We start from the raw sequence: 15,531 nt of genomic DNA on the forward strand, positions 1-15,531 counted from the left end.
ACACATCCCATTGGTTAGCAGGCGGGGTTATTGTTAAATACGGCCTTCATGTGTCACTCTGCCCATAACTCTTCCCATTGGTCACAAGGAAATGACGTTGAAATCAGGAACTGTGGTTAAAAACATTGTTGTTCGACTTAATGCGGTGCCGTTCAAACCGATTGTAATATAAACTCTGTATTTATTTATTAATATAAATAGTATGATTAAAAACTTAATACAATGAAAGTTACTTCAGGGGAAGCGTTTCATTCATTTGTAAGTTTGTAAGCAAGAGTCTTTCTACTACTTTTAGGTTGATTTTGATTCTGATTTTGGCTAATCCTTTGCGAAAACTAACATAACTTTGAATAAGTGTAGTGACTGTTTAGGGTGTATTGATAATTGTTTTTATAACAATGGTTTTACTACACATATTATGGTTAGAAAATGGTTACCGTAGCAGTTTGTGGTGTTTTACAAAGTCTTCGTTTACAGTTTGTTTCTCATTTTTCATTTAACAAAGTATGTCTTTGTCTATGTATTTATTTACCGTCCTTTACTTGTTTTTATTTAATATTTTTATCATTATTCAAATTAATTTATCATTTATTATCCTACTTTTTTCTATTACTGTTATTTAATCCAGGGATTTTCAAACTGTGATCGGGGCCCTCCAGAATGTTCTAAGAGAAAATTTTAGAGAAATATAAAGATAAAAGAAAAATGACAAAAGTCTACTGAACATTATTACGGTTTCATATAAATATGTTAATTTTTATTTCTAAGTGAAGAAAATTTCTAAGAAAACAGTCCAAAAACATTTAAAAAAAACATTGTTTCTCTTTAGGTTTATACATCCATAATTTTAATAGCCAATTAGTGTGTTGCCTTTATACAATCATGCTTATTATTTATCTAACATAGCTTAAATGTTCCTTGTCTATAAAAAAAACAAGCAAACACAATTACTGAATTACATCATTCACTTTATTTCAATTACAACAAATGATTAAAATGTATACGAATATAGCAGGATTAAAAAAAATACTACAACATATACCGCATATACAGTATAACCAACATAAAATTACAACGATAAACAACTTGCATTACATTTACGTGTGTGTAAATATGTGTCTACACATACAATTACTGGCAAGTAAAACAGCTGTCTGGCATTGTCAAACATGCATTTTATCCATTAATAACATATATTTCCGACAGGGCAGAATGTGGTATTTATCCGTTTTTGAAGCAAACTGCTTTGTATAAAAAAACGTTCACTTCAACATCACAAGTTAATGATGTGGCATTTAGAGGGTTTTGCATCTGAACTATTCAATTGTTTATCAATGGCAATCAAGTTCATTAAACGTGGGGATTAAACCTTATGAAAAAAACTGCCCAAATACAGACCGTGTACTCACACTCAACCGTGATGCTAGATATAGCGGAAGTGAAACATACTGAGGAATCGACGTCATTACTTGTGTTTAACCAATAAGGCGAGGTTAGGGCGAGACGACACATAGACCCGCCCTTAATATTACCCCAACCACTAACCAATGAGACGCGTAGGGAGCGGAGCTCCGCGTGGAGCTCCGCCCCCATATGTAGCACCGCCCCGTACTGCATCCTGCAGCCATGACCTCCTCCAAATATGGCCACCAAGTGCGGAGCCTTTGCATGCCGGGACTTCAGTACGGTAACCGGTAGAGGGCTTTCCTCGTTTGTTCTCTTCCGGGCGTCTATACGCTGCTCACGCTCATCCTCGTTCTTCTCCGGGCCGTCGTACAGTAGGAAACATGGCGGCCGTCAGTAAGTATTTGACAGCGAAGAACTCCGCTGTAGCTGGCGGTGTCCTACTCGTTTTATACCTCATAAAGCAAAGACGAAGATCCGCCAGGTTGAACAGGTATGTAAACGCACAGGTTATTTCACGGATGCGATCTGATCACTATCATATTGACCCCAGTTCAACTTTACCGGGATGAGTCTGGTCTCCTTGGCCAACATTAAGTATGTGTCAAAATATTTGAGCTGTCTGCCTAGACAGCTTTTAGGGGCATTCTAGGCGAGTTCAGATGTTGGACTCGAACTTGCAAACGCATCAGTGGTGCTCAAAGTGAGAAGAAAATGTGACCTAGAACGTGTTAAGACACAGTCCTTAATGGGAAAAGTGCAGAAAAACAGTAAAGGAAAGTGAAGATTAATATAGTTATTGAGTAACATCGTGGCTGAGTGTCGGTTTATTTATTGAAATATTTATTGAAATGCTTTTGGCAACCTCACAATTCAACAATCGACTCTTTGATAAGAGACAGTTGGGTGGGCAAATGTTGCTTGCTGCAATTTGCAACATGTAACAAAGCCTACACTAGTTTGAATGAACTGATATGCATAAGTCAAGTTTAAATGATTCGACCTTGAACTCTCTTGAACAGGGGTCTTCAACGTTTTTCGGGGCAAGGACCCCTTAGATGAGAGATGCATGAGCAGGGACCCCCTTATACTAAATGTGTAAACGGAGCTATTTAAATAGAAACAACCCTATTGTCACAGCAATATTATGTTAAGACATTACATTAGCACTATTATGTTATTGTTGCACATAGGCTAAATACTTTTCTGTGTATTATTTTTGTTTTTAATATAGATTGCTTGATTATTTTAAGGGATTTGCAGCCTCAAACATTTTCATTTTACTGTGAGATGGACAATTAAACATTTATTTGAACCTTAGTTTTTATTAAGGCTTCAATGAGATGACTGACCCTAATGGCACAAAGACTATTCTAGTGGAGGTAGGGGTTGTCTCTGGATGCGAAAGAAAATTAGTGCAGATTTTATGCATTCTGTTATAAAATCAGGCCGTTTTTTTAAGTGTCATTCTTGTTTTTTCTTCCGCTCCTCTGTGTTGCAGAACACACCGCTATTTTATAATTCTGAGCTCCGTTGTCTTTCTCGTGGATCAGCATTGTCGCGGCTGTTACACAAAAACGAACACAAGTTATTTTCTGCAGAGCATCATATCAGACTGAGGAGAGCAACATGATGCAACGAGTCTGCGTTATTTTCGGGGCAACTTGTTTGACGTGCACCATCAGTTACTACACGGTGCGCGTTTCATTGATTTTAAACACGTACGGTAACGTTAGTTCTGTCAGAGTTTACAATGCAGAAGCGGTGTGGTGTCATTTGGCTGTCAAATTAGCGCTTTACAGCTTTAACAAATTTGAACAGAAGTTCAGAAACATATGAGAATGCACTTTATTTGCACGCAACTCCTTTCATGCGTACTTTTATCGGAAGGGAGACAGAGAATGCACTGATTCTAACCCTACCGGTTTTTATGATGCAGATGTAACGTTTCTTCCATTGCTTGCTTCTGCTGCCTGAATGGATGTTTTTGTCTGCACGCACGCAGGTTAAACTTGCGATGCGCGGGAGCTTCAAATGAGTCCGCGCGGTCGCGCACGTGCGCAGCTTAAATAGAACATTGGTTGTAATATTTCTGTACCCATGCTTTACATTTTTGACAAAAAGTTGCCTGCGAGTAAACGGTAATTAGCGGACCCCTTGCAGTTCGGCCCCCGGTTGAAGACCCCTGCTCTTGAATGCTGATTCATAAACATCAAACATATAAGTGAGGCTGAAAAATGGCACAATATATTTACTGAACATAATTGAAATCACTGTTAAGAGTCAATAACTATTGTTTGTAGTTGTAGTTGTTGTTGCTATTATTATTGATTCCTTTTATCATTTGCAATAGGAAAGGGGGATCTTCAGAGAATCTAAATGGCGAGGTAAGAAAAACTCTTTTCATATATTTACGGGATTCATTTACGACTATGCTGATACAATCCATAAGAGTCATTTGACTTTTAAAGTCAACATCAGGTTTATTGTCATTTTTTCTAGAAACAACAGTACACAATAAAAAGTATAGATAGTGAGTTGGACAGTAAGAGGGGACCAGAACATTATACACGATAATGGCAATATTGCATAGTATATCATGGCTGTTGTTGTGTGTGATTTAAACACGTTTATTATTTCAAACATCAGAAAGATGGCAAGAAAGAGAGAGCCGCTGTGGACAAGCTTTTCTTCATCCGCATCTCACGAATACTCAAGATCATGGTGCCGAGATTCTTTTGTAAAGAGGTGAAAATGCTTTCTCAACGCCTTTCTTCTCCGTGTGACATTTCATATTAAAAGAGGAAGTTGGGACATTCATTTATGGATTTAGATTTTCTTTTATGTCACAGACATGGTACCTGCTCCTGATCGCAGCGATGCTCGTGACTAGGACCTACTGCGACGTCTGGATGATTCAGAACGGAACCATGATCGAAAGGTTGGGATCGAATCCCCAGATCTATTTTTCTAAAATTATATTATAGTTTTGTACGAAACGTCTAGGCAGCCAGTTTAATGATTATAGAATGTGCTTTCATTGTGTCTTTTAAATCTTTGACAGTGGAATCATTAGCAGAGATATCAAACTATTCAAGAGGCACTTTTATTCCTACTTGACTGTCATTCCTGGGGTAATTTATCTTCATGTGCTGTAAAAAAAAACCGCATTCACTAATGTACGATACTACCAGACGTCATGATGTCATGTGACTACCAGGGTTCGAATTGAGGGGGGGCTGGGGCGGTCCCGGACCCCTCATAAGCCTTAAGGGACCTCTCATAAGGTCTAAAATAGTGAACTTGGGGGGTCCCCTGGTTTTTCATCAAAACTAGACAACTAAAAACACAAAAAAAATTTTTTAATTATCACGCTAAAACAAAACACTTAGTCCATTATTTGTACAAATTTCATGAAACGAAATGTAATTTTTATCTGAAAAATCCATGCATGCTCAAGCGCGCCACACAGTGTTCAATGAAGACATGTATAGAGATGTCGCAACAAGACACTGGCTGCGTGCGGATCCTCTCATATTGAAAGCATTTATCTTAAAACTTTACAGTTAGCCTAGTATAATTTTGATGCGCAAGTCTTTCTTTATGTACGATGTTATCTCACATTGTCAAAACAGATGCGACGCGGTACTGAGCCACTAAAGGGACATACAGGTGGCGGAAAAATAGGAAAGGGAGTGAAAATATTTTAAATATTTGCGTAAATAAGTGCGTTCCTTTGCAAAACTTTTGCGTTTCCCCAAGAATATTTTTCTTTCCCTCAGAAACCTTTCGCATTCCCCAGAGATTATTTTGCGCTCCCTTCTGCAAACATGAGCTCCGACTTTGACGAGAAGGCTTCTGCTTTTGCCCACAGGAATGACATTCGTTTTTCTTATTCTACATTGGTTCATATGGATTATTTCATATACTTGATCTACATTATCAGGAGTTGAATCACGTTTAAAACGCTGATACGCTTCTGCATGAGGTGACGCGTCCTCTCCCTCAGTGGCTCCAATGATTTTTTTTAATATTCCAAAAAAAAAGGAAAAGGACCGCATTACAATAATATAAAGAACAAGTATGAAAGGACAAGAAAAAAAATAAGGAAAATAAGAGGACAGGAAAATCTCAGTTAGTAAGAAAATGTTATCATACATTTTGAAAAACTTGTTATTCTTATTGCTATAAATAAGTTTAAGATATTTTACAATGAGTGAAATCTCAGCAAGAAAGACATCAAACCTAGGCAAAATTGTATTAAAAAAATCTAGGCTACAATGCAAAATAAAAAAATTAACAGCAAGATCGATAGCATGGTCACTGCAAAAAACAAAGAAATATGTCTTTTAATCTCTACCTCGTGGATCTCTTTTAATGGATTATCAACATGTTAAGGACATTTATGCGTGTAATGTGGTCAAATTACTACAATGATCCAAACTATCATGTGATTGATGCTTGTACTGGCAGCTCCGTCTGTTATTTTTTTAAGACTGGTTAGGGGACCCCCAAGAGCCTTGACACAATTCGAACACTGGTGTTTACATCAGTCATAACCTATGTTTTGACAATCAAACTTGTCCAGTGTGTTTAGCCACACGCTTACCTCTCAGATCTCCTCTGGTCGGCGGTCCTAAAAAGCATACTGTATGTGTTTTGTTACTTTAGCCATGAATGTGTGCTTTATTTGTATTCTTATTTGTCATGCACATGAAAGGCAGCGGGACATGTGTTGATTCCCTGTGTGAATTCTGACCACGTTTGCCTGTGTTTGTGTGCATTTTGTAATTTTCAGTGCAATTATTGGTCGATCCACTAAAGGTTTCAAGAAGTACTTATTCAACTTTATCACGGTCATGCCAATTGTAAGTTTCTGCTTTTTTATCAAGCAAGGTCTTTTTTTAGATGTAAAACATAGTGTGTATCAGTAGTAAAAGTTGGTAGTCAGAGGGGTTCTGAGAATACTAACTGGCTATTGTATTTAAACACACAACTGCTTTCTTACCAATCACATTAAACTAGCAGCTAATGTGTATTTCGTGTCAGCAACTAGCATTTACGTTATAACATTTCTCTACGGTTTGTGCTATAGAAACATCAGTGTGGATAGATTGTATTGGTATTATATAATGATATTAGTGATTGTTTAAAAGGTTTGGTATTTAAATGTATAGACTTTGAATGTTGTTGCGTCTCCATCTTTCAGATCGCCCTGGTGAACAACTTCCTGAAGTTGGGCCTAAATGAACTGAAGCTGTGCTTTCGTGTGAGACTAACCAAACATCTCTATGATGAGTATCTCAAGTAAGGCCTCTCACCGCTCGTAACATTGTTCCCCTTATGAAAATGACTATGGTTTTACTACAAATGAAACCAAACAGTCATGGTAACCATGAATGATCTATGGTTGTGTTACGGTGACCATAGTTTAACCATGGTATTTGTAATTAAACTGATTTATAGTAGGGCTGTCAAATGATTAATCGCATCCAGAATTGCATTTTAGTCATATGTATGTGCACTGTGCATATTAATTTTGTATTCATAAAAACATACACATACATGCATATATTTAAGAAAAATATAAAAATTAATAAATAAACATTTATGTATCATTTAAATAATTGGTAAATATAAATAAATACATGTAAATATTTCCTAAATATGTATACATGTATGTGTTTTTAAATGCAAAATAAATATGCACAGTACACCTAAATATATTGTGTAAACACAAACTTTTATTCTGGATGTGATTAATCACGATCAATCGTTTGACAGCCCTAATTTATATGAATGGCAATCATTCCGCCAAAAAAAGCATGGTTACTACATTTTACTAGAGTAAAACCATGGTTAATTTTCGGGTCTAACTGAGAAGAAGTGCTGTTGTATCTCTTAGTGACAGTTTTTGTATGATGATTTATAAAATGGGCAAAAGAGGGGATTTTTTGACCTGGGCCAGGAAGCAACTACCCAGAATGACCTAGCAACACCTGAGCACATGCACAGCAACACCTTGGCGACCATTCTTAACAGCCTGGCAACATAGCAGGGAGTTCCATTGCTGCTCAAATCTTTATTTAGGGAAAAAAACGAATTACCAAACTTCAAATGTCATTGTGTTTAGGGGATACACATACTACAAAATGGGAAACCTGGATAACCGCATCGCCAACGCTGATCAACTGCTGACGCAAGATGTGGAAAGGTTTTGTAACAGTGTGGTAGAACTTTACTCCAATCTCAGTAAGGTAAAGTACAGTCACTTTCTCCGTCAGATTAATTGCTTCAGTTAAACTGCGTTTGCAAACTGTCTCTGTGTTTCTCACCTTTCAAGCCCTTGTTGGATATCGGCTTGTACATTTTCAAATTGACAACAGCAATCGGAGCTCAGGTAAGTGGAAGACAGACATTCTTTCTTTGCAGACTAGTGAAATATTTAAATAAATATCGGCATCTTTGCACAGGGTCCTGCAAGTATGATGGCCTACCTGCTCATCTCCGGCCTGTTCCTGACGCGCCTGAGAAGGCCGATCGGTAAGATGACGGTAACGGAACAGAAGTACGAGGGAGAATACCGTTATGTCAACTCTCGCCTTATCACAAACAGGTGAACGGTCTCAACTGTACATTTAGCAGTACAGTTACTTTGATTTTTATTGTACTCAGGGTATGAAAAAGTTATTTTGTCCTTGAATGAAAGAGATTGTTTTCTTTTCAGTGAGGAGATTGCATTTTACAATGGAAACATCAGAGAGAAACAGACAATTCACTCGACCTTCAAAAAGTTGGTGTGTGCTGTTTTTATGTTAATATTATTATTTATTTATTAGAACGATGCCTTTATATTTAAGGTTGACAGTGAACTAATTGAGTTTCTGTGCAGGTTGATCATCTGCACAATTTCATTGTCTTCCGTTTCTCCATGGGGATGGTGGACAGCATCGTTGCCAAGTGTAAGACGAAGTTTAACTGTGTGAAAAAGTATCTAATCAAAAGGATTGGCTAATCAAAACCAAAATTAATAAATCAATACGTTTTTAATCAATACATTAATAAAAATGTTGTTTTGCTCATGAATGGAGAGTAAAAGCTTAAAGTGAATTTTTTTTCTTCCAAAAATGGAAATTCTCATTTCAAACCTGTGTGACTTTCTTTCTTCTGCAGAACACAAACGAAGATATTTTGAAGATTATTGTTAACCAGCACCCCTTCACTTGCATTGGTTGTGTGTCCATACAACAGAAGTGAATGAGTGCCGACAAGTACCAACATTCTTCAAAATATCTTCTTTTGTGTTCTGCCAAAGAAAGTCATACAGGTTTGAAATGACAAGAGGGTGAGTAAATGATGACAAAATTCTCATTTTTGGGTGAACTATCCCTTTAATGTATTGTTTTCTCACTGTTTCAGATTTTGCTACTGTTGTTGGATATTTGGTCGTGAGTCGCCCGTTTCTTAATTTGTCTCACCCTCGACACCTGAGCAGCACACATGCTGAACTGCTAGAGGTAAAACTTCAACATTATAGTTTTTATAGTTGTGGCTTTTTTACACTCAAGATGAAACGGTATTCGCAATGCATTTGAATTTTATGTGACTTATAATGCATGTTATCTGCAGGACTACTACCAGAGCGGTCGCATGCTGCTGCGCATGTCGCAGGCATTAGGTAGAATCGTCCTTGCAGGCAGAGAAATGACGCGTCTTTCAGGGTACGACTCTAAACTCATCTTGCAATAGTTTTTCAGTTCTGTATTTTAAGTCACACATAAATCCAGTTGCTTAACACGGTGAAGTTATCATGCAAGATCTCATCTTGTTCGTCTCCTCCCTCAGCTTCACTGCTCGCATCACTGAGCTTATGAGGGTCCTGAAAGAGCTGAACTCTGGAAAGTATGAACGCACCATGGTGTCTCAGACGGAGAAAGGTGAGATTCTACGACTCATGAAGTTTAACTTCAGTAAGATGAAAAGTTGAGATTTCTTTTATGCGTCGTGTTTTTCGTCAACAGATGTTTCAGAAAAGCTCACGTTGGTCCCTGGTAGTGGAAGAATTATCAATGTAGACAACCTCATCAAGTAAGAGCAGTGCTTCAATGTATCTATGTCTGTCTATAGTAGTAGACATAGTAATATAAGATAGCAATAACGTACAGACAGCTTCAAATAAACCCTGAGTGTGTGATCAGGACCTCAAGGAGTGAATTATTGAAAGCAAGATATTGATTTGAAATAATAAGCTCACATGTAACAAATACAAAGCGTTTCTTATCAGCATTAGACACAAGTTCAAACAAGACAAACATGCAATTTGGTTTAATCATTTGAATATGTACATCTACTTTATTTGCGAGTAATTTTTTTCTTCAGGTTTGAACATGTACCTTTGGCTACACCTAATGGAGATGTTTTGATCAGAGATCTGTGTTTTGAGGTGCGTTTGCATTATTTCTACAAATTGTTTCGAAATCACTTTTTTTTAAACATCGAAACCTTTAAAATCGGTGTAATTGTATGTATGTGTTACATACAATAGAGAATAGCGGTGTCCACACCACAACTGGAACGATCTGATTAACAATGAACAATAAAAACATTGACAGCCAATCAAAATCCATTTAGCATAGTTATCATTCTTGGTGTGCACAGCTTTTGACGTGTGTGTGTGCGCTTCACAGGTGAAATCTGGTACCAACGTTTTGGTGTGTGGTCCCAATGGGTGTGGAAAGAGTTCACTTTTTCGGGTTCTTGGAGAGGTATGTACTTCTGATAACATTCTCCTCTTGGTTTTGCATTTTTCTTTAGCTTCATAAATCATATTCTTGCTATCATGTGTGAAATCTTCTTTGGTCTCATTTCAGTTGTGGCCTCTGTTTGGTGGGAGTTTAACGAAACCAGAAAGAGGGAAGCTCTTCTACGTCCCTCAGGTGAAACGTTAAACAAATCACAGCGTAATAAGCCCACTTTACCCACAACAGAACATCTGAACAGCTCACAAAAGCTGAACTGCTTCTTTCTTGCTTTCCATTCAGAGACCTTACATGACACTCGGCTCACTGAGAGATCAGGTGATCTACCCAGACACCCATGAGGACCAGAAGAAGAATGGAATCTCTGACCTGGTACTATAAAAGTGTGATCTGGGATGTGTTGAGCCACGTTATTATTGATTTTACTTTGAAACATTTCAACTGTTCTGTCAAACAGGTGCTGAAGGAATATCTGGATAACGTCCAGTTAGGACACATATTGGAGCGAGAGGGATCGTGGGACATCATTCAGGACTGGATGGATGTTCTCAGCGGAGGAGAGAAGCAGAGAATGGCGGTAAGCAAACAACAAAAAACAGACAAACAGAGACAGAGAAGTTTGTTTTAGCCCACAATACAGTCATGTACAGTAAGTGAAGGAACAGTTGCCTTGGCAACAGGGAAGGTTAAGTTAACAAATTCCTCTTTTGAGGCACCTCGCAGATGTTTTATTGTATAACCTTTTTATGACTTCCTGATTCACATTAGTGTATGTCGTTCACTAAATTTCGAAGCAGTATTTCTGTGTTTGTTTGTTTTTATGACATATTTACAATGCTCAAATAGATGCGGTAGGATTTTATTTACTAGTTGAGATTTATGAATTGTGGAAATTGTCACATTGAATTTGCATTTGGGTTTAATACAGCCCACTCGTTGAAGCGATTCTAATCACATTTTTTCCTCATAGATGGCCCGGCTGTTCTATCACAAGCCGCAGTTTGCCATCCTGGATGAGTGCACCAGTGCCGTAAGCGTTGACGTGGAGGATTACATTTACAGTCACTGCAGAACGGTGCTTAAACATCACATCTCAGCTTGTACACATTATCTGTAATGCCGCTGTCAAACGAGATTTTTAGAACTAAAATGTCACTCCCCTGGCATATCGATCTTCTATTGGTCACATGTTGTCATGAGATACGAATTTGCTAGGCCGAGTTGACCAAACTTGACCTTTGGAACACAGCGAAATGGGATTTTTTTCCCGCAGGAGCTTGCGTTTCCGGTCTACCATGTTCACATGCGTAATTGCTTATGAATGGAACAAAGTCTAGTTTGACTGCAGCCTATAATAGAAAATATTGTTTAAAGGGGTCCCTTTTTTTTAAATGTAGAAAGTTTATCGCCTGCTCTCTGATCCCTTGAAATGACATTGTGTTGAGGACAACATGTCATGCCATTCGGCAGCCGTGTTTGCAGCGTCACCGGGCAGCTATTTCAGTCATAGCGAGACCAAAGTCCTATCTGCTTGAATGAGAAAAACAAATGTTTCTACAATCTCTGGCAAAAATCACAATTAAATAGCATATTTCCAACCAACAATTAAACCTGACATTAACACTTACACTGCGTTCCAAATTATTATGCAAATGATATCTTTCTCTGGTTTTCCTAATTTGTCGATGCAAATGACAGTCAGTATAATTTTCAAGTAATCAACAGTTAGGGTACATTTGGAATTTTATTGAACAAACCTCCCACTGACAACAGTATTTATTTAAAAAATGAAAAACTCAAAATGCACTGTTCCAAATTATTATGCACAACAGAGTTTGAAAACATTTCATAGGTTGTAAAAAACTGAAAATGGTCATTTGTTGAATTTGCAGCATTAGGAGGTCATATTTACTGAAATCAAAAGCTATTTCAATCAAAAACATCCTAACAGGGCAAGTTACATGTTAACATAGGACCCCTTCTTTGATATCACCTTCACAATTCTTGCATCCATTGAACTTGTGAGTTTTTGGATAGTTTCTGATTGAATTTCTTTGCAGGATGTCAGAATAGCCTCCCAGAGCTGCTGTTTTGATGCTAACTGCCTCCCACCATCATAGATCTTTCGCTTGAGGATGCTCCAAAGGTTCTCAATAGGGTTGAGGTCAGGGGAGGATGGTGGCCACACCATGAGTTTCTCTCCTTTTATGCCCATAGCAGCCAATGACACAGAGGTATTCTTTGCAGCATGAGATGGTGCATTGTCATGCATGAAGATGATTTTGCTACGGAAGGCATGGTTCTTCTTTTTGTACCATGGAAGAAAGTGCTCAGTCAGAAACTCTACATACCTTGCAGAGTTCATTTTCACACCTTCAGGGACCCTAAAGGGGCCCACCAGCTGTCTCCCCATGATTCCAGCCCAAAACATGACTCCGCCACCTCCTTGCTGACGTCGCAGCGTTGTTGGGACATGGTGGCCATCCACCAACCATCCATCTGGACCATCCAGGGTTGCACGGCACTCATCAGTAAACAAGACTGTTTGAAAATTAGTCTTCATGTATGTGTGGGCCCACTGCAACCGTTTCTGCTTGTGAGCATTGGTTAGGGGTGGCCGAATAGTAGGTTTATGCACAACTGCAAGCATCTGGAGGATCCTACACCTTGAGGTTTTCGGGACTCCCGAGGGACCAGCAGCTTCAAATACCTGTTTGCTGCTTTGCAATGGCATTTTTGCAGCTGCTCTCTTAATCCGATGAATTTGTCTGGAAGAAACCTTCCTCATTCTGCCTTTATCTGCACGAACCCTTCTGTGCTCTGAATCAGCCACAAATGTCTTCACAGTACGATGATCTCGCTTAAGTTTTCGTGAAATATCTAATGTTTTCATACCTTGTCCAAGACATTGCACTATTTGACGCTTTTCGGCAGCAGACAGATCCTTTTTCTTTCCCATATTGCTTGAAACCTGTGGCCTGCTTAATAATGTGGAACGTCCTTCTTAAGTAGTTTTCCTTTAATTGGGCTCACCTGGCAAACTACTTATCACAGGTGTCTGAGATTGATTTCAGTGATCCAAAGAGCACTGAGACACAATACCATCCATAAGTTTAATTGAACAATATAAAATTAAATGTTTACGACACTTAAATCCAATTTGCATAATAATTTGGAACGCAGTGTAAATTGCGCCAAAAACATTAACATTAACAAACGTTACATTAACTTCCCGTAGACCTCCGCAAAGAAACATTTACATTTATTCATTTGGCAGATGCTTTTATCCAACGCGACTTACAACTAGGAGAGCATATAGACATTTTGTCAACACGCTAAACAGTACCGTTAGTTTACAAGGCCATGCTACTAGGAGGATTAAAGCTGGAGTAAGCAAAGGAGAGAATGAGCAACAAATGTTTTTTTTTTAGACAGACAGTTATTAGTTAGTCAAATAAATGAGGAACAGGTATGTTTTGAGCCGTTTATTTTAAGTTGTGAAGGACGCTCCAGTTGAGAAAAGCAATGTTGAGAAGTTTTAATTTAATTGAATACAATTAATATATAATAAAATATTAATATAAATTAACTACTAAATACTGTAGTTATATTATAAGCTAACACAGACCGGAAGTTAACTTCGTTCACTCAAGTCTTTATCGACTGACAAATGGCTCTTTTTTACCACAACCGCATGCTTATAAATGTAAGTCAATGGAATGAAATGTCTAGTGTGACCGCTTGTCATTGTGTTTAGCTGCTGGATTTCCCTTATTTGGGCATCTTTTGCTGTAATGCTATCTGTGTTTTTGATAGGTTGGCATCGCTCTGTTCACGGTCTCTCACAGGAAGTCCCTGTGGAAACATCATGAGGTTAGTTTAGCTACTCCTTTCAGATCATTTGCCATTATATAAAAGAGATCTATAGGTCTGTTTAAACACAAATCTTTTCTAATCTGCAGTACTACCTTCATATGGACGGCAGAGGAAACTATGATTTCAAACCCATCACGGCTGAAACTGTGGAGTTTGGCTCTTAGAGAAGCGACACCACACAGCCCTAGAAATAGGCTGTAGCCCTTCACTTCTTCTGAAGATGCCAACCAACCTAATCTAGTTTGTTTTTAATCAACTGTGACCTTATTTTGGAATACATGTGTTAAAAAGTAGCTAACACTACTTTTGTCCTCGATGATTGTAAATAATTTGTAATTTAAGCAGGACATCCGTTAAGAAAGAAAGTGCGGGGAGCGTACCAAGAAATGACGTCGTGTGCTACTGCACTTTTATTGTTTGATAAATGAAGCAATGAAGAAGCTGCCTGTATAGATTCACATGCAGTAAATCAACGCCACTGGACTGAACGTAGAGGTTAGAAACACACAGTTAGAACTAATATTTTTTTCATAGTTCCATACTTAAAGCTACTAAGTGACCTTAGTGCTCACCGCAGCACGGTTCGTCGTTTGGATGCGCGTGAAATGTTTTTGGATGCACTGGCGAATTGTACAACGAGCGTGAAGAACTGTTGTCGCTTATAATAACTTTAGAAATGTCACTGTAACACTTCATACTTAAGGCAGAATGAAATTTCACTTTACTGTACGTTTTCGTAAAACAAGGAGACATCAGTACCAAGACTTCCATTTGTGGTTGCTCTGTCCAGCAGTTAAAAATAATCGCGAAGAACGGTTGTATCGGAAAGGGGAATCTCATGAGAGTTGGAGAATTTGTTCCTGTCAAACAGATCTGCACGGATATGCCGTACGGTAACAGGGCTCCTTTAAGAAATCTTTGAAAGGATTGTTTAACTCTCATATCAAATGTAAGTGAGAGGTCATTGAGATTAGACACTCTTTGACCTTTCATCGTCCACATGATAACTCGATGTTCTTAATGGTTCTCTACTCGCCTGTTCTCGACCAAAGATCAATTTGTGCTCGAGAATAAAAAACGGTGTCAATGGAGCTCGTATTGTGGCAAGATGTACCAAACCCTCCCATTTTATTGGTTGCAAGGTCTTGCAAGGTGAACCGTGTGACCGCAGTAGTATTTAGACATGGCACCTGTTAATACCATGGTTTTCTAGACGTGCACCATGATAAACACTGTAATCATTCATTCATGCTATATTTAATGATGTTCGGTATTTTTCTGAGCAAGTGTATGTGTATGGTAACATTCATTCTGTAGCGCAGACATGTGCATGACTTGCATTCAGTGTGTGTTAATGATTTATTAGAAACCTGCTGGATAGCTTCCATAATAAACTTTCTACTTCAACATGAGCCTTATGAACTTCATATACACTTCTAGACCTATGTTTGTATAAAATTGTTACTAACGGTACAATATTTACAGTATGTCA

The 15,531-nt window shown here is 38.1% G+C and overlaps 1 protein-coding gene across 4 annotated transcripts; it reads left to right on the forward strand.

The window, feature by feature from the left end:
• The first annotated feature begins 1,615 nt into the window (after positions 1-1,615).
• abcd3a (ATP-binding cassette, sub-family D (ALD), member 3a) lies at positions 1,616-15,446 on the forward strand. 4 transcript variants are annotated; one of them, XM_057322739.1, is made up of 23 exons: positions 1,616-1,800; positions 3,758-3,791; positions 4,054-4,152; positions 4,257-4,345; positions 4,469-4,538; positions 6,614-6,711; positions 7,538-7,661; positions 7,748-7,804; positions 7,878-8,020; positions 8,132-8,201; positions 8,297-8,366; positions 8,824-8,921; positions 9,034-9,125; positions 9,250-9,341; positions 9,426-9,492; positions 9,784-9,847; positions 10,092-10,169; positions 10,275-10,340; positions 10,446-10,535; positions 10,621-10,740; positions 11,134-11,238; positions 13,980-14,036; positions 14,126-15,446. In XM_057322739.1, exons 1-23 carry the CDS (start codon positions 1,643-1,645, stop codon positions 14,201-14,203), a joined length of 2,019 nt encoding a protein of 672 aa, XP_057178722.1. In that variant the 5' UTR covers positions 1,616-1,642; the 3' UTR covers positions 14,204-15,446. The 4 variants fall into 4 exon arrangements, with proteins under 4 accessions (XP_057178722.1, XP_057178721.1, XP_057178724.1 ...); XM_057322738.1 differs by lacking the exon at positions 4,469-4,538 and adding an exon at positions 6,203-6,272 and having other exon boundaries at positions 1,618-1,800; XM_057322741.1 differs by having other exon boundaries at positions 1,670-1,897.
• The last annotated feature ends 85 nt before the right edge of the window (positions 15,447-15,531 follow it).

The sequence above is a fragment of the Triplophysa rosa genome, linkage group LG23 (genome assembly GCF_024868665.1).
Source record: "Triplophysa rosa linkage group LG23, Trosa_1v2, whole genome shotgun sequence".
Taxonomy (NCBI): domain Eukaryota; kingdom Metazoa; phylum Chordata; class Actinopteri; order Cypriniformes; family Nemacheilidae; genus Triplophysa; species Triplophysa rosa.

Excerpts from the sequence above, each read along its gene's own strand:
- abcd3a (XM_057322739.1), top strand. The coding sequence starts at position 1,643 with ATGGCCACCAAGTGCGGAGCCTTTGCATGCCGGGACTTCAGTACGGTA. Across the intron at positions 9,493-9,783 it reads AATGTAGACAACCTCATCAA|GTTTGAACATGTACCTTTGG; the intron begins GTAAGAGCAGTG and ends TTTTTTCTTCAG. Across the intron at positions 11,239-13,979 it reads TTTACAGTCACTGCAGAACG|GTTGGCATCGCTCTGTTCAC; the intron begins GTGCTTAAACAT and ends TGTTTTTGATAG.